This window comes from Gopherus flavomarginatus, chromosome 4 (genome assembly GCF_025201925.1).
Source record: "Gopherus flavomarginatus isolate rGopFla2 chromosome 4, rGopFla2.mat.asm, whole genome shotgun sequence".
Classification (NCBI taxonomy): domain Eukaryota; kingdom Metazoa; phylum Chordata; order Testudines; family Testudinidae; genus Gopherus; species Gopherus flavomarginatus.
Window position 1 is genome coordinate 55,105,566 of NC_066620.1, and position 26,215 is coordinate 55,131,780.

The 26,215-nt window shown below is 48.5% G+C and overlaps 1 protein-coding gene across 1 annotated transcript in view; it reads left to right on the forward strand.

The window, feature by feature from the left end:
* The first annotated feature begins 8,238 nt into the window (after positions 1-8,238).
* LOC127048763 (calpain-2 catalytic subunit) overlaps positions 8,239-26,215 on the forward strand; it is a 51,799-nt gene continuing 33,822 nt past the window's right edge. Inside the window, exons 1-2 of the mRNA XM_050948670.1 lie at positions 8,239-8,629; positions 11,970-12,039. Of these exons, the coding sequence (XP_050804627.1) occupies positions 8,393-8,629; positions 11,970-12,039 (307 nt within the window). The 5' untranslated portion in view covers positions 8,239-8,392. The remainder of the gene's footprint in view (positions 8,630-11,969; positions 12,040-26,215) is intronic.

Sequence of the window (26,215 nt, forward strand, 5' to 3'; positions counted from 1 at the left end):
CCACGGAAGCAGCCAGTCTGGCTTCTAGGCAGGGGAGCCTGAGCACCGGTTCCACATTCCCATTGCCGGGGAGAGGGAGGGCAGTGCTTGCAGGCAAGAGTCACACGAAATGGCTTGCGCACCTCTGCCTAGGAATGGGACTTGCTGCTGGCCAACCCCCTGCCCCATCTCTGAGCCCCCCTCAATCCTGGGGGCTCTCATAGAGTCATAGAATATCAAGGTTGGAAGTGACCTCAGGAGGTCATCTAGTCCAACCCCCTGCTCAAAGCAGGACCAATACCCAGACAGATTTTTACCCCAGTTCCCTAAATGGCCCCCTCAAGGATTGAACTCACAACCCTGAGTTTAGCAGGCCAATGCTCAAACCACTGAGCTATCCCTCCTGCACTCCAAACCACTCATTCCCAGCCCCACCCCCACCCCAGAGCCTGCACCCCCAGCCCAGAGCCAGGATCCCCTCCTGCACCCCAACCCTCTGCCCCAGCCCAGAGCCTCCTCCCACACTCTGAACCCCTCATTTCCAGCCCTATCCTGCAGCCCTCACCCCAAAGCTCTGTCCCAGCCTTGAGCCCCTCCCACACCCCAAACCCCTCATCCCCAGCTCCACTTAGTGCTTTCCAGGAGAGAGGGGGGAAGTGTGGGGAGCTGTGCGCTTGGGGAGCAGGCAAGGCAGGGGCGGGGATTTGGGAAAGGGGTTGGAATAGGGGCAGGGAGGGGGCAGAGTTGGGGTGGGAACTTTGGGGAAGGGGCTAGAATGGGGGTGGGGAAGGTGTGGGAAGAGGTGGGGCAGGAGCAGGGCCTCAAAGAAGGGGTGGAGTGGGAGCAGTGCTGGAGGCGAGGGGTTGTACATTTATATGAAAAGATGTCAGTAATGCAGCCCTCAAGCCAATGTACTAGTCCTGATGTGGCCCTCCTGGTGATTTGAGTTTGAGATCCCTGATCTACACTGTTATTTTTAGCACTGTAATGTCCCGCTGCTGGAGCCTTTCCCCATTGCCTCCACACTACCACAGCCTTTCACTGCCACATGTATCTGCACACCGCAGTGTGGATGAAGCCTGCTTTTCACTGCAGCATGTAGCTATACATACCCTACATGCCATTGCAAGTCTAGACAAGGCCAAAGACCCTATAATGCTACCAGCTAAAGAAAATTCTCTAGAGAGGAAGCGGTAGAAGCCTATAACTTTGGAACAGGTGGATCTGAGTTATCTTCCTGGTGCTGCTGCTGCTGAGTATCTCAGTGGCTGTGGTGTGCAGCGTAGTGACAACAGGGAAGTCAATCCAAGGATTTGTTACAACGTGAGTATGTCCCTCCATTATGTTGAGCAAGATCTCCTATTCCAGTCTGTCCAGTATACTTTTATTTCCCTTTAATGAACTGTTATTTACTTTTCCTTTGGTTTAATTGTATATATTTTTTGTCCTTAGGGTTAATGGCAATTATCAGCTGTGACCCCTTTTGCCTAAAGGTTGTTGTTCCTTCTGTATGGGAAGTGGAAGTGCTCACTTCCTCTTCTGGCAAGCAAGACTTTTACTTGTCCCAGTGTGGCACATCAGTTGAGCCCAACACACTTGAAGAACCACCCATAGGCTTTGGATTTAAATATATCAAGAGGAAAGGGCTTCTCACAGGCTGAGTTTCAAAGACAAAAGCTTCTCTAAGCTACAGCTTCCCCCTCATCTGCAGGGTGCAGGGGAGAGGCCGAGACCCACCTCCTAGAAACCATGCTCCTCCAGACAGAGATTCTTAAAAGCTTACTCTACACCAGGGTTTCTCAAACAGAGGTCGCTGCTTGTGTAGGGAAAGCCCCTGGCAGGCCGGGCCGGTGTGTTTACCTGCCCCGTCCGCAGGTGTGTCCAATCGCGGCTCCCACTGGCCGCAGATCACTGCTCCGGGCCAATGGGCGCAGGCCGAGCACTGGCGTGGCTCTGGTCCAACTGCCCCTTGCCCAGCACAACCTTTGTGGGGAAGGGGCCTGCTCCTTTAATGGCGTAGTCTCCCCCCACTTACACACACTCCAGAAATAGTAGCGGGGAGTGGGCACTAGTAGTGCAGCTCTGGCCTAGCAGCCCATCCTCATCCCCAGGAATAGTGCTAGGTTGCCAGAGATCTGGTTTTCAACTAGAAAGTCTAGTCAAAAAGGGGACCTGACAGTGTCTGGGCAGCTCTACTGACCGGTCACCAAAAGTCTGGTTACCTGACTGTCCACAATTGGCTTCCGTTCTGCCACCGGGAGGGCGGGAAGAGCAGCTGCTGGTGGAGCATTCAGGAACTTTCTGGCTCCAGCAGAGAGAGGTACCAGCGGCCAGCTTCTGCAGGGAGGAATACTGAAGCGTGCAGCATTTGAGGAGCAGGGCCAGTGACTGGGCTCATTGTCCGGGCCCCCTTGCCCCTGCCTCTGCCCCACCTTTAGAGTGCTGCTCCCCATCCTGCCCCACTCACCCCTCCTCCCCAGAGTGCAGCTCTTCCCCCCCCCGCATCCTGCCCTAGTCACCCCTCCACCTCCGGAGTGCGACTCTCCCCCTTCCATCCTGCCCCAGTCACCCCTCCAGCACCAGAGTGCAGCCCCCCCATCCTGCTCCAGTCACCCCTCCACCCCCAGAATACGGCCACCACATCCTGCCCCAGTCACCCCTCCATCCTCAGAGTGTGGCTCTCCCTCCCCCATCCTGCCCTAGTCATCCCTCCAACCCGGGAGTGAGACTCTCCCCCCTCCTGCCCCAGTCACACCTCCACCCTGGAGCATGGCTCCCCCCCACATCCTGCCCTAGGCACCCCTCCACCCCCAGAGTGCGGCTCCCCCTGCCCTGCCCTAGTCACCCTTCCACCCCTGGAGCATGGCTCCCCCCTCCATCCTGCCCCAGTCACCCCTCCGCTCCCAGAGTTCAGTCTCCCCATCCTGCTCTAGTCACCCCTCCACCCCCAGAGTTTGGTCCCCCCATCCTGCTCTAGTCACCCCTCCACCCCCAGAGTGTGGCTCTCTCTTCCCTGTCCTGCCCTAGTCACCCCTCCACCTCTGGAGCATGGCTCCCCCTCCATCCTGCCCCAGTCACCTTCCACCTCTAGAGCCCTGCTCAGCTGGTGGAGGGAGGAGATGGAGAAAGCAAGAGTGAGAAGGGGGGGGAGGGAGAAGAGGAGCAGGGGGCGGGGCCTCAAGGGATGAGGCAAAGCAGGGGCAGGGCCTTGAGGGAAGAAGCAGAGCCAGGGTGGAGTCTCAGTGGAAAAAGGCAAGGCAAGGCAGGGCAGGGATGGGGGAGGTTCTGGCCCTCAATGTCGTTTTCACATATTAGAAAATTGGCCACCCTAAATAGTACCGGGGTGGCTCTAGCCCGGGAAGGCCTGGCCCAGCTGTCCTGCTGCACCAACAGCAGCCAGGAGCCACAACCATCATCCTAGGACACCTTTCAGAGTGGGGTACCTACACAGCTAAGTGTCTAGCTTCAGCCCTGCGGGCAGCTAGGAGTCGAGACTCCCTGCAATCTCACTCCATCGCTTTTGCTCTCACTCTACAAATAAAAATCCACTTTAGCGCTGGCTTCTCATGCCCTGATTATAGACTAACAACGGTTTCCTTCAGCAAGCAGCAAGTTCCCGCTCTGTTTGGGGAAATTTGGCAATTCAAATGGCCAGCAGTGGTACAATCACATGGAAAAAGTGAAGCTGTGCAACCTCATGAGTAAGGAAAACAACTCTGGAATTCAGTCACCCCTCCCTTCCCTTCTATGTGTCAGCTCAGCTCCCATCACCAGCAGCCATGGGCACAAAGCTTTGAGCTCCACCTCACCAGCTGCAGGGCTGGTTATTATTAACTCATTTGCAAAGCAGTGGATAGACTTTGCAAGCATACAAATGACTGACAAATGACAAACTGGATTAATGCTGACTTGAGAGCAGGGACTAATATGGGATTTCAAAGCAGTAAAAGTTCATTACCTCTGCCACTCTCCAAATGGCTTGAATCATTCAAATAAAGAATCCAACTCATCCTAAAAGGCTTGTTATTATTTTGAGCATTTCACTCCCCCTCTATAGGCTTCTGTTTTGTTACTGTGGACAGTGCAGGACAATGCTGTAATCTTACTTATGCAAAACTTCCTTTCATCCCAACAAGAGTTTGGCCTGAGCCAGGACTGTAGCACTGGACCCAACGTGCAGGCTGGTGTCTGTGAGGGTTTAGGCTTGGCAGTGAGAGAGTGGGCGAAGGCAGCTCAAGAGAACTGGCTCTGGGAGATTTCTAAATGGGGAAAAGGCTAGATGAAGAATTTAGGAAGAAGAAAAAAAAGTCACTGTTTTATTTTAGTGCCCTGAATGTGAACACATCAAAGCAGCTCTTGGTCTAAATAGAACCTTATGATTCCTCCACCCAAACCCAGATTATGCTTGTGGTTCAGGCTGCGGGAGTAAACAAAGCAGTCCTAGCTTGGTGGAGCTGCTCATAGACAGGTGTGCCTTGGTGTCTTTTATCACTCTTCAGTAGGAGACAAGAGGCTGAAATCTGTGTGGACTTATGGCACATGCAACCTCAGCTGTCACTGGGACTGCACAGGGTGCATATCATCAGCAAGTTGGCTAAGGAACTGGTAAGGGGTGCTCACCTCAGCCACCCCTGAAAGGGTCACAAGAGGCTATTTAAGGTAATAATTGGAGATATACCAATCTCCTAGAACTGAAAGGGACCTTGAGAGGTCATTGAGTCCAGCCCCCTGCCTTCACTAGCAGGGGCTGAGTACTGATTTTACCCCAGATCCCCAAGTGGCCCCCTCAAGGATTGAACTCACAACCCTGGGTTTAGCAGGCCAATGCTCAAACCACTGAGCTATCCCTCCCCCTTGACAGGAGCAGCTGCAGTGGCTGGGGTGTAAGCTAGCTATATTGCCTTAACTAAACCTGACCCAGCAGGGCAGGAGAAGGCAGGGCTCCTATAAAGCCAGAGAGCGGAGAGCCTAAAGAGGCTGCTGCAGGGGGAGAAACTCAGCAGCAGTTATTCAGGGTTGCAAGAAAGGAGTGGGAAGAAGCCTAGGAAAAATAGGCACAAGCATGAGACTGCATAGACATTAGCTGCTGACTTGTGCTCCCTGGGCTTCTTTCTACTCCTTTCTTGCAACCCTAAGAGTAACTGCTGACTTTCTCCCCCTGTAACAGCTTCCTTGTGTGCTCCTCTTTCTGGCTTTATAGGAGGCCAGCTGGGTCAGCTTCAGTATAGCCAGCCTACACCTCACCCAGGTGCAGCCCCTCCTGGCAAATAGCCTCTTGTAAGTCATTTTAACCCTTTCAGGGGTGATGTTGGAGGAGTTCAGTCCATTGTCCATTCAGCTGTTCAGAAAAGGACAGGACCCACAAAACCCACTGTGCAGACATCTTTTTTGTGCTGGTTTTATACTGTTCCATAAGGCAGGCAGGACCTGCTTCTGACTCAGGCCTTGTCTACACTTACAGCACTGCAGACAGTGGTGCAGCTGCACCACTGTAGCACTTAGTGAAGACACTAGCTATGCTGGGGGGAGAGCTTCTCCCTGAGAGGTGGTAGCTACGTTGCTGGGGGTTAGGTTGGTATAACTACCTCGCTCAGGGGGTGGATTTTCAGCTAATGTCCCATGTCAGGTGGCACCACTAGCAGACACTGTCTTGAGAGTCAGAGTAGCTGAAGCCCTTCACTTTAACCACACTATATAAGGCAGGGGTCGGCAACCTCTGGCACGTGGCTCATCAGGGTAAGCACCCTGGTGAGCCGGGCTAGTTTGTTTACCTGCCGCATTGGCAGGTTCGGTGGACTGTGGCTCCCACTGGCTGTCCCAGGCCAATGGGGGTGGCAGGAAGCCATGGCTAGCACATCCCTCGCCCATGCCGCTGCCCCCATTGGCCTGGGACGGCAAACCATGGCCAGTGGGAACCGTGATCGGCTGAACCTATCGACATGGCAGGTAAACAAACTGGCCCAGCCTGCCAGGGTGCTTACCGTGGCGAGCCATGTGCCAGAGGTTGCCAACCCCTGATATAGGGGACTAATAGTGTGTGGAAGGATGGACTGGGGTTAAAACACTGTACTGGGATTCGGGTGAGCCGGGTTCAATTCCTGGCTCTGCCACAGACTTTCTGCGTGATCTTGGGCAAATTACTTACTTGCCCTGTGCCTGAGTGTAATTACTCTTCCTTTCTCTGCTTAGACCAGGGTTTCTTGCATGCAGCCACCAGGGGCTTTTCTTGCTGCCACAGCCTTCTGGGTGGTTATTGGGTTGGTGGGGGCAAAGCAGTGGCCCCTCTCTGGAGACACAAAAGCTGGAGGAGCAGGTAGCCAGTGAGTTCCACACCTTCCCAGGGGTGGTGGGGTCAGGCTTCATCCCTGAGGTGGCTGGTGGCAGACTCCAACCCCAGGGCTTTGGGCTCCATTCCCTGAGTTCATCACTTCTAGCTCCCACTGCTTCCCCTAGTGCCCCACTGCCCCTGGCTCCAGCTGTCTCCATACCCACCTCCTCAATTTGTCCCTGGGATTGCCAGGGCTGAGTAAGTCTACTGTGAAAAGTGATATTTGTGTGTTTGTTAATATTACTTTTCCCAGCAGACTTAATAGCTAGCAAGTCTTTAAAAAAAAAAAAGCAACCAATAAAAGCAAAAGAAAAAGTAAAAAGACAAGAACATGCAAAGCACCTTATTTGTGTTTCTATTCTGTTTAGGTCCAGTAGGAATAGAGACAACCAGGGCCGGCTCCAGGCACCAGTGCAGCAAGCAGGTGCTTAGGGCGGCCAACGGAAAGGAGAGGTATGTCTGGCTCTTTGGCGGCAGGTCCCTCAGTCCCTCTCGGAGGGAAGGATCTGCCGCCAAATTGCTGCCGAAGAATGAAGCAGCGGCTTTAGAGCAGCCGCCGAAGTGCCGCGAATGCGGCTTTTTTAAATTATTTATTTTTCGCCACTTGGGGCGGCTAAAACGCTGGAGCTGGCTCTGGAGACAACTGTACATTATTTTTATTATTGAGTCTGCTAAAAAAAAACCTACATAAATAAATGACAATGATTTGGATATGGATATGTGCATATTCATTTGTTTTTCCTAAAGTTAATTATTATAGGGAAAATTGTCAGAGCAGCCACCAGCAAAAGCTGGTGGTTGCACTCTGAGGCCACGAAAAAAATGGTTGTGAGAGCCCCGGGTCTAGACTGTAGGCTCTTCAGGGCAAGGACTGGTCTCTTACTTTGCACTTCTACAGTGCCTAGCACACGAGGTGACACTGTAATATAAATAATTAACAGTAACAGAGGTAATTGTAGATATTTCTTGCAACCTGGAACTCCAAGAAAGGCAACAGAACAATGCACTGGGGAAAGGACCATGCCTGCCATTTGTGCAGCTGATGTTCAGTTTGCTACTTTCCCTGGGTATTTTGTACAGCATCAATAGAAAGCATTTCAAGATTTAAGGATCCCCTCAAAATGTAGTTTGTCAAAGGGAAAGGTGATAATAATCCTCCAGAGCCTTAAATTCCAGAGATTCCCAAAGCATGTTACAAAATATAAACGTTGCATCACCCATTACTTTCAAATACAGCCAGTTTTGGAGTGGAGAAACTAAAGAGGAAATGCAGTAAAGGGAAGTTTTACATTCAGTATGGACTGTACATTTATCCCCTTTAGTTTACAGGGTAGAGGCCTGGGCTTTGGTGCCCAAAGGTTTGAGTCTTATTCTCTCTGACAGCCCAGGCCAGAGATCATGAGAAAGCAATGGGCATGGGATTTTTACTCCTGCAGAGCTCAGATACTCAGAATAAGCTCCCCCTGACAGTCGGAGTGTATAACACACTGGCTAGGTGGGTCAAATGGCTGATCCACACAGTGGTCAAGAGCTGATTCCTACCTGCTAAGAGGTCGCTCCTTTAGTTCACATGGCAGAGGTCTGTGCTTTGGCACAAAAAGGTCCCAGATTCTGTTCCCATGCTGGGGGCCAGTTTTTGCAGACTTCTGATCGAGGGAGGAGGCTGTTTAAAAAGAAAATCAAAGAAAAGGACATCTGCTTAAGGGGGATAACAGGCAGGGGAGAGGCACATCCCAGTTAGGAAGATTCCACCTTACCAAACAGGCAAGATGTAACTATCAGCAACACTAGTTGACTGATGCTAACATCCAGGCACCGTGCATCACTGCCCTCTAGTAAATACCCTCAGAGGGACACTAGAGGGAAGCTGCAGCTTTAAACACGAGCCACACCCAATTTTTGTTGCAGATTCCGCCCCCCGCCCCCGATGATTCACCAGCTGTTTTGGCTCCCAGTACTGCTGGTGCTGTTTACTTCAGCTTTCCTACGTCTCTGCTAAGCAGCTGGAAGGTTTGCATTTTTGTGTTACCCACAGGAGCGCAGACAGCAGCAAAACACCACCAGCAGCAGCGGGAGGAGGCAAACATGTCTGGGATTGCAGCTAAATTAGCTAAGGAGAGGGAAACGGCCAGGGGCTTAGGCTCCAACGCAAAGGCGTTTAAGTACCTCAGTCAGGACTTTGAGACGCTGAGGAACGAGTGCCTTCAGGCTGGGAAACTCTTCCAGGATCCATCCTTCCCTGCGATTGCCTCTTCTCTGGGGTACAAAGAACTGGGACCAAACTCATACAAAACTCAGGGAATCACGTGGAAGAGACCGACGGTAAGAGACCTGCGTGATGGGCCCCATGGGCAGCAGGGAGTCAATGTAAAGGGCAGGGCAAAGCCATGCCATTGTCAGGAATAGCTGTGCTGGCTTGGCTAGTAGGGGGAGGCTACAGTGATAAGGGTGGGCTTCCCCCCACCTCCATATCCGGGGGAGGAAGAGATTTATAAATGAAAGAGTCAAAGGATACTTTCTATAAAAAGCTGAGCTGGACTTTTCAAGTGCATGGTGACAGCTGCAGATGGGTCCAGCCCTGATCTTAACCTCCAATTTTTGAATTTTAGGGATGGGGGGGCGGAGGAGAGAAAGATCTGCTCTTAATTTTGCATTAGGTCCTTCTCTTTACTAATGAGCCAAACCCAATCCCTGGGATGTGACCACCCCAAAGTGGTTGGGGATTTGGATCAGGATCTACATTTATTGGCTTGAGCCCATCTCTAGTAGGAAGAGAGATTAAATTACACCTGACTAGGTTATAGAAGCTGTTACTCTTAAAGGGAGAGGGGAAGTCAGGTGGATTAGAGGTCTCTGGCTAAGCAGCACTACCTGACAGCTGTTTAGCCAGGGAGGATGAATGTACTCTTTCCAAGCTCAGCACACACAGCAGTGAAAGCCTGTCTATTGATCGAAAACCTTTTCCCTATTCCATAGAGAAGAATGCACATTACTGGTTCCCAGAGTAGCAGTAAGCTGCTAATGGACCAAGGGAGGCAACCCCTGAGCTGCATGGTGCTGTCACACAGCCAAGACATTAGGGTGCAGATGCAGGAAATTAATGGTTCAGCAATGTGTAACAGGCAAAGCTAAAAAGTTTCAGCAGTTCGGTTTGGATTTATTCAAATCTCTTTGGTCCAGAAAACTAGCTGGAAGGTTTGTGGGAACTGGGAATTTCTGGGCTTGAAATGCTGAGGCACAAAAATGAACAGGAAGGTTAAGTGAAACTCTGTTTGAACGTCAAAGAGATTCAGTCCGGTTCAAGGGCCAGTCGCCTGGTGTAAGGCCAGAATAACTCCAGAGGAGTCAGGGGAGCTATATTGATACAAACTTGGGCCCTGATCGTCCTCTCACATTGATTTTATAGTTATGCCAGATATCTTGCTTATCTTGAGTTAAATACAGGAAATATTTTTACTTTTAAGACAGGAGCCAGTGTTTAAGCCAGCCAGAGTCATGGCTGGTTTTCAGTGCAAAACTCCATGAAGGGCAAGACACAAGTATCCACATTGACATTCCATTGCCCTCCCACTATGTTTTCAGTTGAAGACAGCTTTTTTTTTTTTTCACATGTAATAGTGCCAGTGGGATGTTCTCAGCTGTTAGTTGATCTGTTTGTTTGCATTCCCAATCTACATAACTAATTCAGCATGGTTTGTTCATATCAAACAGGTGTAAACAGGCATGAATTCATGTCCCAACTCTCACACCCTACCCATCTTGAGATCCACACCCTACAGCTACACAGGTCTCTTGTGAAATATACCTGTCAAGTTTTGGAGTTATTACAATGGATTCTGTCCCCATCACTACCTACTTTTTTCCACTTCTCTTCATCCTACTAATATTGCTCACTTCATTCTTAATTTTCCAAATCATGTGATAGTCTTTCCCACTTTAATGTCCCCATTTACACTCCTTCCCTCTCCCAATATTCTTTCCTCCACCCTGTCTGATACAGGAAGGTTATATTTTCCTGCCAGCTGACTAGCATCCCTTACCACTTAGGCACTAAACAATCTTTAGTAGATGTGCAGCTGAATAAAGCTAGTCAAAGCTTCACTCTGAATTCTGCACCCTTTGCAAAGGGCTACATTCATCCTTGGTGTAGTAGGAACTCCTTAGGGAGGAAGTTGGCTCAAAGTAGTCCCACAGAACGTTGAAACAGCTCCAAAAACAAATGGAAAAATCCATCAAGGGTAGGAGCCTAACAACTAGAGTCCAGTCAATATGCTATTTTATGAAGGGACTGGTTGCCAAGCCTCAGTTTACTTAAGGAACCCGCTGTGGGGTGGCTGACACTGTACAAAGTTTTCTCTGCTGCTTATGTTTTGCCTTAGAGCCTACATCACCTCTGCAGATGAGCATGTTTGCTTTGGGTACCATTTTGATCTATCACAACAGAAAGCTGCTTTTCTTAGCACAGGGATGAGTTGTCCAAGACATGGAGGCTGTTCTATACAATATACCACTCAGCCTTCGTCCCTGGCAACTTAAAGCAGCTCGTGCTTACTAGGCAATTGCCAAGCACATTCAGATCCAAGCAGAGTCCTCTCAGCTGTTAATCCTTCCAAGGTAGATACGAGTTCCCTGCAATTAACCATTTCAAAGTCCTTCAAAGATTAGGCATTAAAATCTTGTATGTATAGGCCTGAAACTGTGCCTGTTGTAAAAACAGATGTTTGCCCTGGTTTTCCTTGGCCATGATTTCTGTTACCCATTGTTGTGCTGTGTTGGTACACCGGCCCCCCCGCTTCACTCCATTCTTGACACAGTAGTATCCTCTTTATGTAATGGTTTTGATATGCTTTGCAATGGAGAGGACAATCATAACTAAGGGTACGTTTTAGTCCTGGGTATTCTTAGTAAAAGTCACGGACAGGTTGTGGGCAGTAAATGAAAATTCGTGGCCCATGACCCATCCATAACTTTTACTAAAAATACTCCTAACTAAAACTTGGGCCAGGGACAGTGGGTGCTCTGGGGGGAGCAGGCTGTGGGTGCTGGGGCGGGGAGGAGGTGGGTGGTGGTGCACAGCCCAGGACCTCCGCTGGTGCTGGGGTGGAGGGTTGGTGGAGCTAGCAGCCTCCCTACATAGCTCTGACTGGCATATCCCTGAAGCTCCTAGGGGGAGAGGCAGCCAGGGGGGCTCCACGTGCTGCTCCTGTCACAGTGCTGGCTCTGCAGCTCCCATTGGCTGGGAACCGCAGCCAGTAGGAGCTGTGGAGGTGGTGCCTGCAGGTACAGGCAGTGTTCTGAGCCCTCCTGGCTGTCCTGCCTAGGAGCTGCAGGGACATGACAGGGGGAGCCTCCCCTTCCAGGTAAGCACCACCATGCACCCTTGCCCCAGCCCCAGCCCTGAGCCCCCACCCAAACTGCTGCTGCTTGCATATACCCAAACTGCTGCTGCTGGCCACTACAGAAGTCACTTAGGTCACAGAAAGTCATGGAATCCGTGACTTTCTGTGACAGACACACAGCCTTAATCATGATACCCCATAGCCGTAAACATACGGAAACTAGGGTTGTCAGTAAGGAACATACTTGGGAACTCTAGTATCTTAACTACACTGTCTCTCCCATGTCTGTCTATTTAAGAAGTACTTTATGCATTTCATTCCAGGAACTCTGTTCTAATCCCCAGTTTATTGTTGGAGGTGCCACCCGCACAGATATCTGCCAAGGAGCCTTAGGTAAGACAGAGATCACCTGTTTGATTTTCAGTTGTGGCATCTTAATGTGCTGTCCAAGTTACACCCTGTTAGTGTTTCATGTTAGTCTCTTAAATAACTCTTTAATTCTCTCTCCAGTCCCCCCCCCCACCTCCTTGTATTGTTGATGATAATGTTTTATCTGACCTTCATTGAAAGCTCCTCCAGATTGGATTCTGTTTTCTTTGTCCATTGTATGCACCACCACTGTCTGAATTAATAACGATGATACTTGTGACAAGTACCCAACGCTATTATGATGGGTCCCCCATTTCTCCTTCATGTGATGGGTCAGGGCGCTGCCTCTATTCTTGGGTGTCAACAGCTCCGCTAGTGCCCTGGTGGGCAAGGGAAGGGGAACAGCCCCACCCTGCACTCAGGGTCCCAGTCCAAAGGGCCCTATAGACAGCAGCTGAGCACTTGAATTCTTTCCCCTAGGCTACCTCCCATTATGCCCCTTCAGCTTCTCACCCTCCTCTCCCCCTTTGGGCAGGGTTTCTCTTGGTCCTCTGTGCCTGGGGAGTCCCTCTGCTCTGCTGGAGCAGTTTTTCCCTCTTGATACTCTGGTCAACATCACTGCTTCTCCAAACTACAATCAGCTCTCCTCCTATCCAACTGGAGTGGAGGTTTTTATTAGGTCTCTGGCAGGGCCTTAATTGGCTCCAGGTGCTCTAATTAACCTGTGGTAACCTCCCCTCAGTCCACAGGTTCTGACAATCTTGGGGCTTATACACCTCCTATCAATGTCTCTCCTGCTGCCATCTGGCTCTGCTGTATCACATACTACAGTTAATTTTTTATTCTGTAGAGGTTCCAATACCACACTCATCACTGTAGTGTCTGAGCACCTTTCAGTAGTGCCGTAAGTGATGTGACTAATAGCTGCTGTGTGTGGTTTGTTCTCTTGTCCTCTCTGCAATGTGCAGTGGGCTGCTTTGGTTTTTTTTTAATTGACAACTGTGCAGAGTGGATCCACTAGTCCTGCAGTTTTTAAAAAAAAAAAAAATAATTTCAGTGAGGAAGGAAATGTTATATGTAATTTCATTGGATACAGGAGCATTTCTGAGCATTCCCTTGGGAACTACTTCATAATGGACCTTCTAGTGTATTGACCCATTTTGATTTTAAAACACTATCAGATTGGGGCTCAGGGGTGTGGTGGCCTAGTATGGTATCATCTTGACATTTCTTCCTCCACAATATGTCTAAAATCCATCCTTTTCTTTCTGTCCAAAGAGTCAACACTCTCATCCAGCATCGCAACTCCAGTCATGACTGCTGTGTTATTTATTATGTGTATTGCCAGAGCACCTACGAGCCCCAGTTATTGACCAGGTTCCCATTGTGTTAAGCACTGTAGAAACACAGAACAAAAAGATGATCCTTGCCCTGAAAAGCTTAATTCCTTCTGTTTGGCTGCCCTAACACCTGCATCACCTCCATGCTGCCAAGATCACCTTTCTTGTTTGTTGTGATGATCACATCACTCTCACACACATTCATCTGAGACCCTCCTCTAGCTCCCTGTTGCACTGCATAAAATTCAAGCTTCTTGTCCTCACCCTCTACGCCCTTAACAACTCTGCTCCTCCTTCTCCACTCTTGTCTCCTGTTACATTGTCCCTTGCCACCTCTGCTTCAGTCAACCCTAGCTCTAAATGTTGTGGTCTTATCCCTTGAGCACACTGTGCAGTCTGCCATGACTGGCATGTCCTTTGTGCTTCAGAGCAAATGCTGAGTGACTTAAAGCAGGCTTGCCCATGCGTGCCTGGCTGGACAGTATCTCATTTTAAAGATCTTGGCCTCTTTCCTTTGGTCACTTGTTTGGAATTGTCAAATTTTTTTCAGTCTGAATGACTGACTAATTTTAAGTTAAAGGAGAACAACAAAACAAGAAAGAACAAAAGTCAGATCTCAAAATGGCAGCTGGCCCTGCACACCGGCAAGCTCCTGAGAAATTTAGACGGGTGCAGTACAGGGAAAACAAAGCCATGAGCACATATACTATATCTCTGAACAAGCTTGTGTTAAGCTAAAACTAACACAAGGGAATGTATATCCATCCCTCCTGATGTATATGTCTATTACTGGCTCATTCCTGAGCTGCCTGCCACTGAGCTTATGCAACTGCAGTTCCAACCAGTTTCAGGAGTAAAAAGTTCAAGATGAACCACAGAGCAAGGTGAAAGCCTAGGGAGTGGCTATTCCAGGGAGGGGATCTAAATCCTGCAGTGAAAACCCTCAGTAATCTACTCCAGCCCCCAGGCAGTTAGCACTGCTAGGGCTGAACTCACCAGAGGTGAGCTTCTACTCCAGACTGCAGTACTGTGCTGGCAGGTGCTAGCAGGGGGAAGAATGTGGATATGGGCAATGCTACAGGAGAAAGAAACTGGTTAATGAGGGAGTAGATGATGAGGCTATGGAGTGTAATGTAGTCCTGATTTTTTATTTTATTTTTTTTAGTGCAGGAACTCTGCCCTGACTGCTGTGATCCCTTCCCCTCCCCCCCCCAATGTGTTTCTGTATAAAAGGCACCCTCCATGTGTTGTGACCTCACAAGTCCAGTGCATGTGAGGTCAGAAGTGCAAGAACACCTTTCCCACTGGTTCCCACCCCACTACTTTACTCAACTGTAATGCACTTATCTATAGAGAATGCTTTTTTATTTCAGTTTAAAGTGATAAAATGCAACTAACTAAAGGGAAGACTCTGAGAATCATTGTTTAGTACAAAATACAAAGGGACAGACGTTCCCAATATTTGCAGTTGTGTTTTCACTATTGTTTTTTCAGTTAGAATTGGCAAGCAATTAAAGGCCAAAAGCATTAAAGATCGATTTTCATCCGAACAATGTGGAGGCAAGACACCCTTCATTGTTCGTTTCAGATCCTACTGCTGCTGATTTCAATTTATGGTTATAATTTTTGCACTAATGAGGAAATTGGGTTTTGGTTCATTTCAGAAAGGAAAGTGTTATACGTGGCAATCAGAGCGACTTCCTGCTAATAATAAGTAAGGCACAATTTCTGTAAAGAGTCCTGAAAATCAGAAACCTTAGTTACATTGTGACAAACCTCTGGCCACCTGTGGTGTCACAGTTATGATGACACTGCATATCATGACCGTCCAGAAAGTCACCATTACAGCAGGGATAGAGAACGCCAAAACCACAAGATCCTACCTCTTAAACTGAAAGAGCATCTCTCTTGTTTGCTCACAGTATGGAATGTATTGTTGAATAGTTCTAATTATATCCAGTACAGGGCAGTGACACACACAGTAGCCATTTATTACAATCTAAAATGTATAATACATTAGGTTCACAAAAGCATCAAATATCTCCCCTTTAGGGTTAGTTTGTTTTTTTCAGGAGAGGTGATTTTATTATTAATTATTTTTATTATTATTCCACAATTCTTACAGTTCTGGTGACAATTGTATTTAGTTCAGCAACATCAGCTCGAATATTACTCAGCCATGGTATTTGGCTTAAAAAACCCATCAAATAGGATGTAGTGACTCATTCTGGCAGAAGAGAGGAAACAATGGCCATTGCCTAGAGGATGCTTATTCATTCTTTACAATTTTTTCAAAAGGAAGTCACCATGGTATCACAACACTGGAGCATACACAGCACAGTATCTCTCATCTGTGTTTAGACACAAATGGCTCCTCCCTGGAAAAAAAGTTTGAAAAATATAACAAAAATCGGATAGGGCAAAGTCACAAAATTAGATGCGTGTTTTCCTATGATGGGATTACTCTGTGTGTGAGAGTAACCTATCCATTCCCATCACTCACACAAATTAAAACCTGGAAATTGTAATGCCTTATCAAAAAATCAGTCACTGTACTCCAAGTAATGCTCATGTCTGCAAGGTGCTTCTGATGGGAAGCCCATCTAGGAGAAGAGAGTCTAACAGTGGACATCATAATGCAGTTTACCACTGACTATAAAGTGTGTCACATGGAGGCTACAAGTGTGTGGACTATCTTCACTTGATCAGCTGCATCCTGAGCTTGCTTGGTTGGTTGGTTTTTGACCCCAGCATTGGCTGGGAAGTTCTTGGAATTAATAGCTTTATAAAATTATTTGTGAGGGTTCTCGGAGCACCTGGGACTGTGAGTCACCTTGTTACCCCCTGCCAGCAATGTGAGGGAGTCTTGCTGGTGGTAGCTGGGTGTCAGCTGCCTACCACTACCACCCTTTCAGGCACTCTCCTCTGGACTATGCCAGGCCTGTCTGTGCTTTTCAGGTTAACAGTCAGTGCACTCCAGTTCCTGAGCCCCTTGAAGCATTCCCCTGTATGTCCAGTCCCTGATACCGGTACTCACAGAAATCCCAGATCCTCTGCCCCCAAAGGAGTAGTGTGCCTCAGTTTACCAATTTTACCTTAAAGCTCTGTCCCTGTAAAATGTACAGCACTTAAATAACCCTCCTCTTGTTTTACTACAAGAAAGAATAGAGATAGCAGAGTGTGGCAGAAACAAATGGTTACACTACAAAACAAAAATCAGAAAATGCAAACTAGGGCCCACGCTTATTAATAGTTACCTTTCCTCTCTAATAAAGTAGGTTTCCCTTGCAAAGTTCAGTCTGTTGCAGAACTGGCTGGCTTCACAGACACCAGAATACAGATTTTCACAAAAAACATCCTCGCTCCACAAGTTTCCTCAGTGAATGGATACAGCGTGTCTCTCCCTGACTTCTGTTATGCTGAAAAATCTTTTGTCTCTATTCATAGACAGGGTGATCCCCTATCTGCTGTTATGATGTTCCTCTTTTATCTCCAAGTAGTTTCCATTGTTTGCAGTTGTCTCTGATGGTTTTCCATTGTTAGTCTTTGGGATGCAGCAATTAAGACAATTAAGCCTTGTATTATCATCCTATCCCCATTACCCAGCCCGCTTATCTTTACCCATGACTGTCTGTAACCTGTATGTATGAGCGATGTACCCCCACTGCTTCCTGACTGTATCTTGATCCCACCCACCGTACACCCCGCATTGGGGACATGGCAGACTATCTGTTATGTGCCGTTCAATACCAAACTACTAGCATCCCCCTATACTCTGCATGCTACCCCCGATGATCAATAACTGACTTTTCAAACTCTCTGTATCGTTTACTTTGAAACATTTTCTAATAAACTTTTAAATCTGTTCTTATCATTGGCTAACTGAGAAGGGGTGGCAACTCGGTCCTGCTGGAATTATCCCATGGTCTCATTTTTACTCCAAGACCATAAAGCATACTTTCAATATAGTTACATTATTCCTTAAATATTATCCGTACACGCATCACAATGATTGGGCCTTGATACATTGTGAGCTTTCTGTAGCTACCTTACATGTTACCCCTTATGCATAAATACACTACAAGACATGTATTTGGTGTAGTGAGTTTTTCAGACCTCAGATGAGAGTTGTTTGCAAAGAAAATGGGGACCCTCTGCCAAAGGGCCTCTCTGTGACAATAACTTCACCGTCTGCTAACAGTAATCCTACCTTGTGTGTCTTTTTGGTCTGAGTCTCTTGCACACAGACACAATTTCTTACAAGCTTGGGCTCAAAATCACAAAGGCACTAGCAGCCTGCACATTTGCTTTGAGCCATTAGCATTACAGAGGCATGTGCCAGGCCATAGGTGCCAACTTCCCTCTGCCCCGTGGGTGCTCAAACCCCCAGTCCCGTCCCAATTCCACGCCTTCCCCCAAGTCCTTGCCTCTTCTCTGCCTCCTTCCCTCTGCCCCGTGGGTGCTCAAACCCCCAGTCCTGCCCCAATTCCACCCCTTCCCCCAAGTCCTTGCCTCTTCTCTGCCTCCTTCCCTCTGCCCCGTGGGTGCTCAAACCCCTAGTCCTGCCCCAATTCCACCCCTTCCCGCAAGTCCTTGCCTCTTCTCCACCTCCTTCCCTGAGTGTGCCGCATTCCCGCTCCTCCTGCTCCCTCCTGGAAAGTGCGAAGCACTGCCAAACAGCTGTTAGGCAGCGGTGGGGGGGGGGGGTCGTAAGTGCTGGGAGGGAGGGAGAAGGAGGAGCCGGGATGTGGCATGGAGCGGGGTGGGGGGATAAGGAGGCGAGGAGGGGGGAGGTTGGCTGCCGGTGGGTGCAGAGCACCTACTAATTTTTCCCCATAGGTGCCGACTCCATGGGTGCTCTGGGGCTGGAGCACCCATGTGCCAGGCTGTTGGGCAGCAGGCCCTCACCCTTATCCCTGGTGTACAGAGTGAAGACATTTCAGATGATAGGATTAAGTCAGTCAGAAGCCACATGCCACTGCAACAGTGGGGTTTCCTGACTACTGTTGCCAGGTACCAGCACTGCCTCACCCAGTTCCCTGCATCTTTGTTTATCCAAGAAATGCTCCCAGTCCAGGCTTTTTGAGATCTCATGGCAGATAATTAGCAGCAGATTGTCACAGCTGCTTCCTTCTAGCCAAAACCAGCTGTGATGGCTTATTTGCATTTCCTTAGAGCAGGGGTTCGTGCAGCTCTCATTGGCCAGGAACAGCGAACCACAGCCCCTGGGAGCTGCAAGTGGCCATACCTGCGGACGCTCAGGTAAATAAAGCGTCTCACGGCCCAGCAGAGGCTTACCCTGAATAAGCGGCAAACCAAGTTTGGAAACCCCTGCCTTAGAGGGTAGTTTATATATATACTTCCACTGAACCTCTGCAAATGATTCATGGGGGAGTGCTGACCCCATCATCTCTCTATATTTAACGGAAGAGTAGCTAAACTCTTAGAAATATTAATGAATAATCTGTCACAAGTGAGGTATATTAATATTTCTAACACTTATGACTATAATCTAAGTTAACGCACCAAGAGACAGGTAAAGATAGGATGAGGAACACTATATACAGGAAACACAATGTCAAAAATAATGGGTGCCTTATCTAAGAGGAAGCTCCATGCAGAGCATGCCTAGACAGATGCCCAGTCTCCCACTGCTCCACCAGCACTTTTCCAGATGATCTGGACATACCAGGGTTTGTTCCTCATGTAGGCTTGCTCTGCTGGCCTTCGCTGTGGGGGAATCACAGCAAGATTTCTGTAACCTGCCACTCCTTTCCTAGAGGTTTATTGGACAGTCTGTTCTTTCCACACAAAGTCTCTGCCATCCCCTTGGATTTGGCATTCCTGTCTCTGCCCAGGGACAGTCTCTATCCAAATCTGTCAGATAGCTAAGCTTGTAAAAGATGCCAGTTCCTAGATTCCAAGGATGATGGAGCAGTGTTTTCCACCCCATCCCCTGTTTCCTCACACATGGCTAAAATTCCATATTCCATCACCAGGCTTTTTACTTGTACAGCCTTCAATTTACTATGACTCACTGAGTCAAATTTCCAGTAACCGCTGGAGTAGTGGGGCCTGAACAGTAACAATCGTCTACTCAAGGTTGTGTCAGTTCTCACATCCCTTCCACACATGAAAACCGTCAAAAGCTCGCTGCTACCCTTCACTTCCTGGGCTTTGGGGTGGGAAAAGGGAGACTGTCATGTGCCTGGTATACACCCCTGGAACCTGAGAACAGGGGTGACTCCAGGCACCAGCGCAGCAAGCGCATGCCTGGGGGGCAGGCCGGAGGGGGCAGCCTGCCAGTCGCCGTGAGGGTAGCAGTCAGGCTGCCTTCTGTGGCAATTTCTGCTGGAAGTCCGCCGGTCCTGCAGCTTCAGTGGCAATTCAGCAGTGGGTATGCCAAAGGCGCGGGACCAGTGGACCTCCCACAGGCAAGCCACCGAATCAGCGTTACTGGTGGACCTCCTGCAGACATGTCACCGAAAGCTGCTTGACTGCCGTGCTTGGGGTGGCAAAATACATAGAGCCACCTCTGCCTGAGAAGCTCCTGTAGAGAGGATTCATGAGTACAGGCTCCAAGTTACGTCAGATCCAACCCCCCGCAAGCCCAGGGAAGAAGGCAGCATAAGTTACAGCAGACAGATGCAGAGAAGTTTCCAGTATTGTTACAGTTACAGTGAGCACACCCCCAGGCTGTTGTATTTGCACTGGGAGTTGCATTGCAGGTTGAGCAATCAAGAGGAAAAAATGCTTCCTCACCTGAACCTCCACAAGTTAGGATTGTAGAACTTGCCTCCAGCTGTCCCACCCGGCCCACAGAGCACACAGGCCAGGGGACCAGCTGTAGCTTTGCCCTGTGTCTCCTGTACTCCACTCTGAGACAGGCAGCTTTATCTACCTCCCCCCACCAGGCCCTACGCACACCCCTGGCAGCCCCTGCACTCTTCTTCTTCTTCTTCTTCAGGCTGATCTCAGTCTTGGCACATGGCCATTAGCTGTGAATCAAGTCTGGTAAAAGGTGTGTCTGGTTGACTAACAACCCTGGAGGCTGAAATCCTTTCTGCGTGCAGCTCCCACACGTAAACCTTAACCCTGAGCAGGAGGGAGTTGAGTCTCCAGGACCCATTCAGTGTCTGGACTCTCTGTGGAGATGGCGGGGCCCAGTTAATGTAATGGCGGGTTTGTGCGATTTGCAGATCAGTTAACGGGTACAAAACAATCAATGCAGTTCACGCTGGCGGTCAGCCAGGCATTGCCCTTCAGTCACTGCCAAAACAGGACAGATTGCACTGAGCATCGCGAGGTGGAGGCTCTGAGTTCCACAAAGGTGAGATGTTTGCTTTGTCTAAGTGCTGCTTTCAGTGCTTTGCACTACAACCAAGGGGGGAAAGCCACTGCATACTGCCGTGATCATGACCCATCCCAGCATGAGGGAACAATGGAGCAAAAGCCCCAAAAGAAGGAAGGGAATTAAAATGCTCAGTAGCCAATGTTTCCACGTTCAGAAGAAGAGTGTTAGCTGGAGCTACTCCTGCCTGCGTCTCCAAATGCACATGTGAGAGGAGGAGGTGGTGGGGTGGCCAGATCAGAGAGCACTCTATTAATTCAAAATATGCTCAGAACTCTCTGCAGTACAGCTCAGCTGTAATGAACCCATGCCACATACAGACATATACAATAGCCGTTAGCAGGGATGGAACCCAGGATGTACCTTCAGTGCCGAAAGCAAAAGACCTCAAAGGAGTAAAGCCATTAGCTGGGCATAAGCATCAGGCTTTTAATTTTGCTGGGCCCTCTCCATCAAGAGAGACATGATCTCATCCACCCGCACCTACGGTGACCAGATGTCCCGATTTTATAGGGACAGTCTGATTTTTTTTGGGTCTTTTTCTTATATTACCCCCCACCCCATCCTAGTTTTTCACATTTGCTGTCTGGTCACCCTACCCCACCACCATATCCCATGAGCATACTTGTACTCACAGCCTTCATTACTATTTTTATGGCTAGGAGGAAACTATTTATCACTCTTTATTGTGTATGATAATGATATGGCGTGAAGCATCTTAGTCAAAATACCAGTCCAATCTATACCTGTCAGTGGCTCCAGGATTTTAGAAAGAGCTCTGCTCATCCTTAAACCTCCTTTCCCTTTCCTCTGGGCCAATAACTTCTTTCATTGCCCTGGTGGAGACAGAGTGAGCCAGCGTCCAATACCCTCTCAATTTAAGGATTAAGAAAGAAGAACTTGTGTAAAAACGAGATCCTCAGTGTGGAAGGAATTTCTGGGGATTCTTTTCCAAGTGCATCTGAACCCGAGTGGAGCATGTGACTGTTTGTTTGGGGATTCCTTGGTAGAAAAACAGAGGAACAATGGCACTTCTGTGCAGACAGGCTGTGCAGGGGAGAGCATGAGGCCTCTGCACTCATTAGCCTAGAGGGCTTGTTGCAAGGGGCCCTGCAACCTTTCCCTCCACAAATAGTATCATTGTGAGGCTCTGAATAACCCATGCAGCAGGGGACAGAGGTGTTTGTAACTAATTGCAAACTCATCCAAGGCCAGTAAGGACCATTGTGATCATCTAGTCTGACTTCCTGTGTAGCACAGGCCAGAGAACTTCCTTAAAATAATTCCTAGAGCAGCTTTTAGAAAAGCATCCAAGCTTGATTTAAAAATTGTCAGTGATAGAGAATCCACCACAACCCTTGTTACATTGTTCCAATGCTTAATTATTCTCACCCTTAAAAGATTACACTTTATTTCCAGTCTGAATTTGTCTAGCTTCAACTTCCAGCCATTAGATCACGTTATACCTTTCTCTTATAGATTGAAGAGCTCATTATTAAATATTTGCTCCCCATATAGGTACTTATAGACCGGCGTGGGCAAACTTTTTGGCCTGAGGGCTACATCGGGGAATAAAAATTGTACGATGGGCCATAAATGCTCACAAAATTTGGTTGGAGTGTGGGAGGGGGTGCAGGCTCTGGGGTGGGGCTGGGGATGAGAGGTTTGGGGTGCAGGAGGGTGCTCTGGGCTGGAATCGAGGGGTTTGGAGAGTGGGAGGGGGATCAGGGCTGGGGTAGGGGATTGGGGTATGGGGAGAGGCTCAGGGGTTGCAGGCTCCGAGCAGCATTTACCTTAAGTGGCTCCAGAAGCAGTGACATGTCCCCTCTCGGGCATCCTCAGGCATAAGGAGTGCATGAGAGCCAGGGCAGGGCCATGTTGCAGCTTCCAGGAGCCGCATGGTGCCGCCCCGACCCTGCTCCCTGGTCGGAGCAGGACCGAGCCACATGGTGTGGCCCCGACCCAGTGCCCTGGCCAGAGTGGGACCGAGCCAGATGGTGTAGCTTGCGGGCCACATAAAAACAGCTCACGGGCCGTAGTTTGCCCACTCCTGTTATAGACAGTAATCAAGTCATCCCTTAGCCTTCTCTTTCTTAAACTGAATGGATTGAGCATGTTGAGTCTATCAGTATAAGACATGTAAATAGTCTGTTAAGAATGTATTTCACACCCCCAAAGCCTTGTGTCCATATCCTCTGCCCATTTCCTGAGCACTGTGGCGTTCCAAAATGGATCTAGTGTGAGCGGAGCTCTGTTCCTATTATGACTTCCCCTATACTTCATCTTTACATTTTTAAGGAGTCTGCAAGGGCAGTTGCCATTTTGTCAGGCAGAACTGATGAAGCATCTTACAGAGGAGATATGTGCTCTGTGCTCTCTCATGGGAAATTGACTTCTGCTCTCTGTCATTGTACTTTAATCTACAGCTAGAGTCATTCCAGCTGGAAGTGTGTTCTTGTGCTTGTTCACTGGTCTTTTCCTGGAAAAATAACATCCCAGCTAGCAGGGACTCCTCTATAGCAACAGAGCTGGCCATTGGAGCTCGGTTAAGGGGTGGGTTTTAAGGTTTATTTATGTTTCATGGCATTTGGTATAGGAAATGAGAAAAGGAAAAGCGACTTAGGTCTGCAAATTATTTTAAAAATCCACCTCTTCCTTGAGATGTACTGAGGGATAAATCCAGCCACCAGGATCTATTGACAGAGAAAACCTGCAAAACAGAGGGAGTGGAAGGAAGTTACAAGATCCCCGTACTTCTCAAAAGAATGGTGTTTGTGCTGCAGCAGTTAAGCTTGTGGCAGCACTTGATGGTGGATTAAGGTAATAAATGACCCCACCCCAGACTTCCTCCCAGACACCCATCTGAACCCGTCTCTTGCTCCCATTCACAAGATTTTGATCTTCTTTCCAGTGGTGAGAGCTGGCCATCTGACAGCCACCGGTTAACTGCTGCTCCATCCAGCCCCCTCTTGTCATGAGTCTCGGACCCCACAATCCCCAACAGCCCTTTTATTCTCCAACGCCTCATCTCAAGGCTCTCTTCTGTATTTGGGGTGCACCGGGAGATGAGGAGCACTACTTATTTTAGAGATGGGGGAAACTGAGGGAAAGACCTTGTCTTACCCAAGGTCATAAAGCAAGGCAGTGTCAGAAAGGGGAATGGAACCCAGGAGTCCTAACTCGGCTTCCTGCTCTAATCAGTGGAGCCTTCTCTTATATGCTACAGGAGAAAAAAATCAGTTGGAAAAGTGCAGTCAAAGGAGCATACCCTGGAACTCAGGTCTTTGGGATCATGAGGCTCTTTAAAAGCACTTGTCACCTCATTAACATGCTGCTCAAAGGGTCTGTCATCGCATATAAAGGTGATCTTTCACTATTGAACTCATGTTTTTTATTTCCAAGAATAACTACAAAAATAGATAATTTGCTATTTGTATGGGGTCAGTCTCTTCTTCCTCCCCTTTGCGAAAGCATGTTTTTCTGTCTGTCTGTAGGAAAAGTACAACATTGCTGGTACTGAACATGAGGCTCCAGCCTACCGCCAGAGTGTACGTTGGCTTTGTCCCAGAGAGGGTAGAAGGGCATACCGCACTAAGAAACAGGGCTGGCCTTCAGACCTTTTCTGACTCATGGGTGGCAGGTCCCAGAAGCTGGAACTTTGGGCTGGATCAGGAGGCTTCAGTGAATTTCCACAGAGATCGAAGGACCTTGGTTTATAAAGATCATTTAGGAGGATGCTGTATGTGGGAATTTGTGAGAGCTTCAGTCCCTAGGGTATGTCTGCAAGAGCAAATCTGCAGTTGCTCATGAACTGGAGAGGAGTGGGGGGGAAACATCCTCTGCTTACATAGGCAAGTACTGGCCCTACGAATAGAGGAACACGCTTGGAGCTGCTGTATGTGCCTAGAGACACCACATTTTCTTCCTCCCCGTGCTGCTCCGTTCCCTAATTTGAGATAAGCACAGAACGGCTCATTTTCTTTAAACTACATAAAATGCATTTACATAGTGGAGCTTGTATCTTTTGCCTTTTACAGAACAAAAAAAGAAAAAGAAATAGAAATCTGGCCAAAGGTGAGTCCCTAAAAACAGAGTCTAGTAAATACCCACAACCACAGAAGGCAGTGAGCCCCACGACGGGGTTCACAACAAACTAGTCAAAGAGATACAGACCTAATATCCAACTACTTTCAAACTAATGGAGCCCACGCTGGGGTTCTGCATTTCTTCCAGGAACAGCTGAAAAGCCATCCGTGGCCCACTGTAGACAACAGTGTTAAGGAATCACAAACAGCTCATTTCCACCCCTTCTTGGAAATGGCCTAAAATTATGCCTGTTTGTCAGTTATGCCTAGAGGCAAATGTGATGGCTTAGAACAGGGAAGGAGGCTCTTCATTCCTGAATAGGTCAGGCAGTTAATGTACAGAAAGGAGAGGGAGCCCTGCAGGCCTGGGAAGCCAAGGAATCATCCTGCTGACTCAGCAGGGGTAACTGGCATTATCTTTGCAGTGGAAGGAAGCAGGGCAGTAGTGGTCCCAGTCCTAACTGCATCTTCTTCTTAAATGCACATACTAAAGCCAGTTTCATTCATCGCTAATGTTTGTTTTGATCAAGGATGGGCCAAGCCACACCAAACTTCTTGTGTAATGTACAGCTGGGTGCTGTTTAAAGGCCGCCCACAACTGAAACTCAGCAGACAGGCATTGAATTGAATGGGCCATTGACTGTAAGTTACCTGCCACCCCACCTCTAGAAGGCGTGTCTCCAGATCAGGACTGAGGCACATTGGCAGGGCAGTGTATGCAGAAATTTCCAGTGCTGCTACCTGTGCTGTGGTTTGACATAGGACTTCGCTCGCCAGGGCTGGCAATCCAGCACCTCTCATCAGAATCAAAGTCACTTCATGTTTTGTAAAGGCTGCTGTCTTCTACTGCAGTGGTGATTGCTGTCATGCTGTCTGGAGTTGTTCACGACTGTGGGTGCCAACCTCAAGGAAGACTGTCAAAAAGCAGGACAGACACCCAAAACTGGTTGTGTGTTCTCTAATTAGACTTCACCAACCCAGTAACAAATATGAATTCCTGAAGCACTATAACAGTGTTATTATGGAGTCACGGACAGTCCCCCGGGCATTCCAGTCTATCTTGTCACCCAAGGACTTAGTGATAGTTGAGTGCTATCCATCAAAGATCACAAAAGATTCAAGTTGCTTCCAGTCCCAAGAGACCAGTCACTTACCTCAGGTCACCTGGTACCTCAGATCTCACACCAAAGATAATGCTTGTAGCCAATCCTATAGTAAACTAATTAAGCTAAATATGAGTCAACAGTGTGATACTGTTGCAAAAAAAAGCAAACGTGATTCTGGGATGCATTAACAGATGTGTTGTAAACAAGACACGAGAAGTCATTCTTCTGCTCTACTCTGCGCTGGTTAGGCCTCAACTGGAGTATTGTGTCCAGTTCTGGGCACCGCATTTCAAGAAAGATGTGGAGAAATTGGAGAGG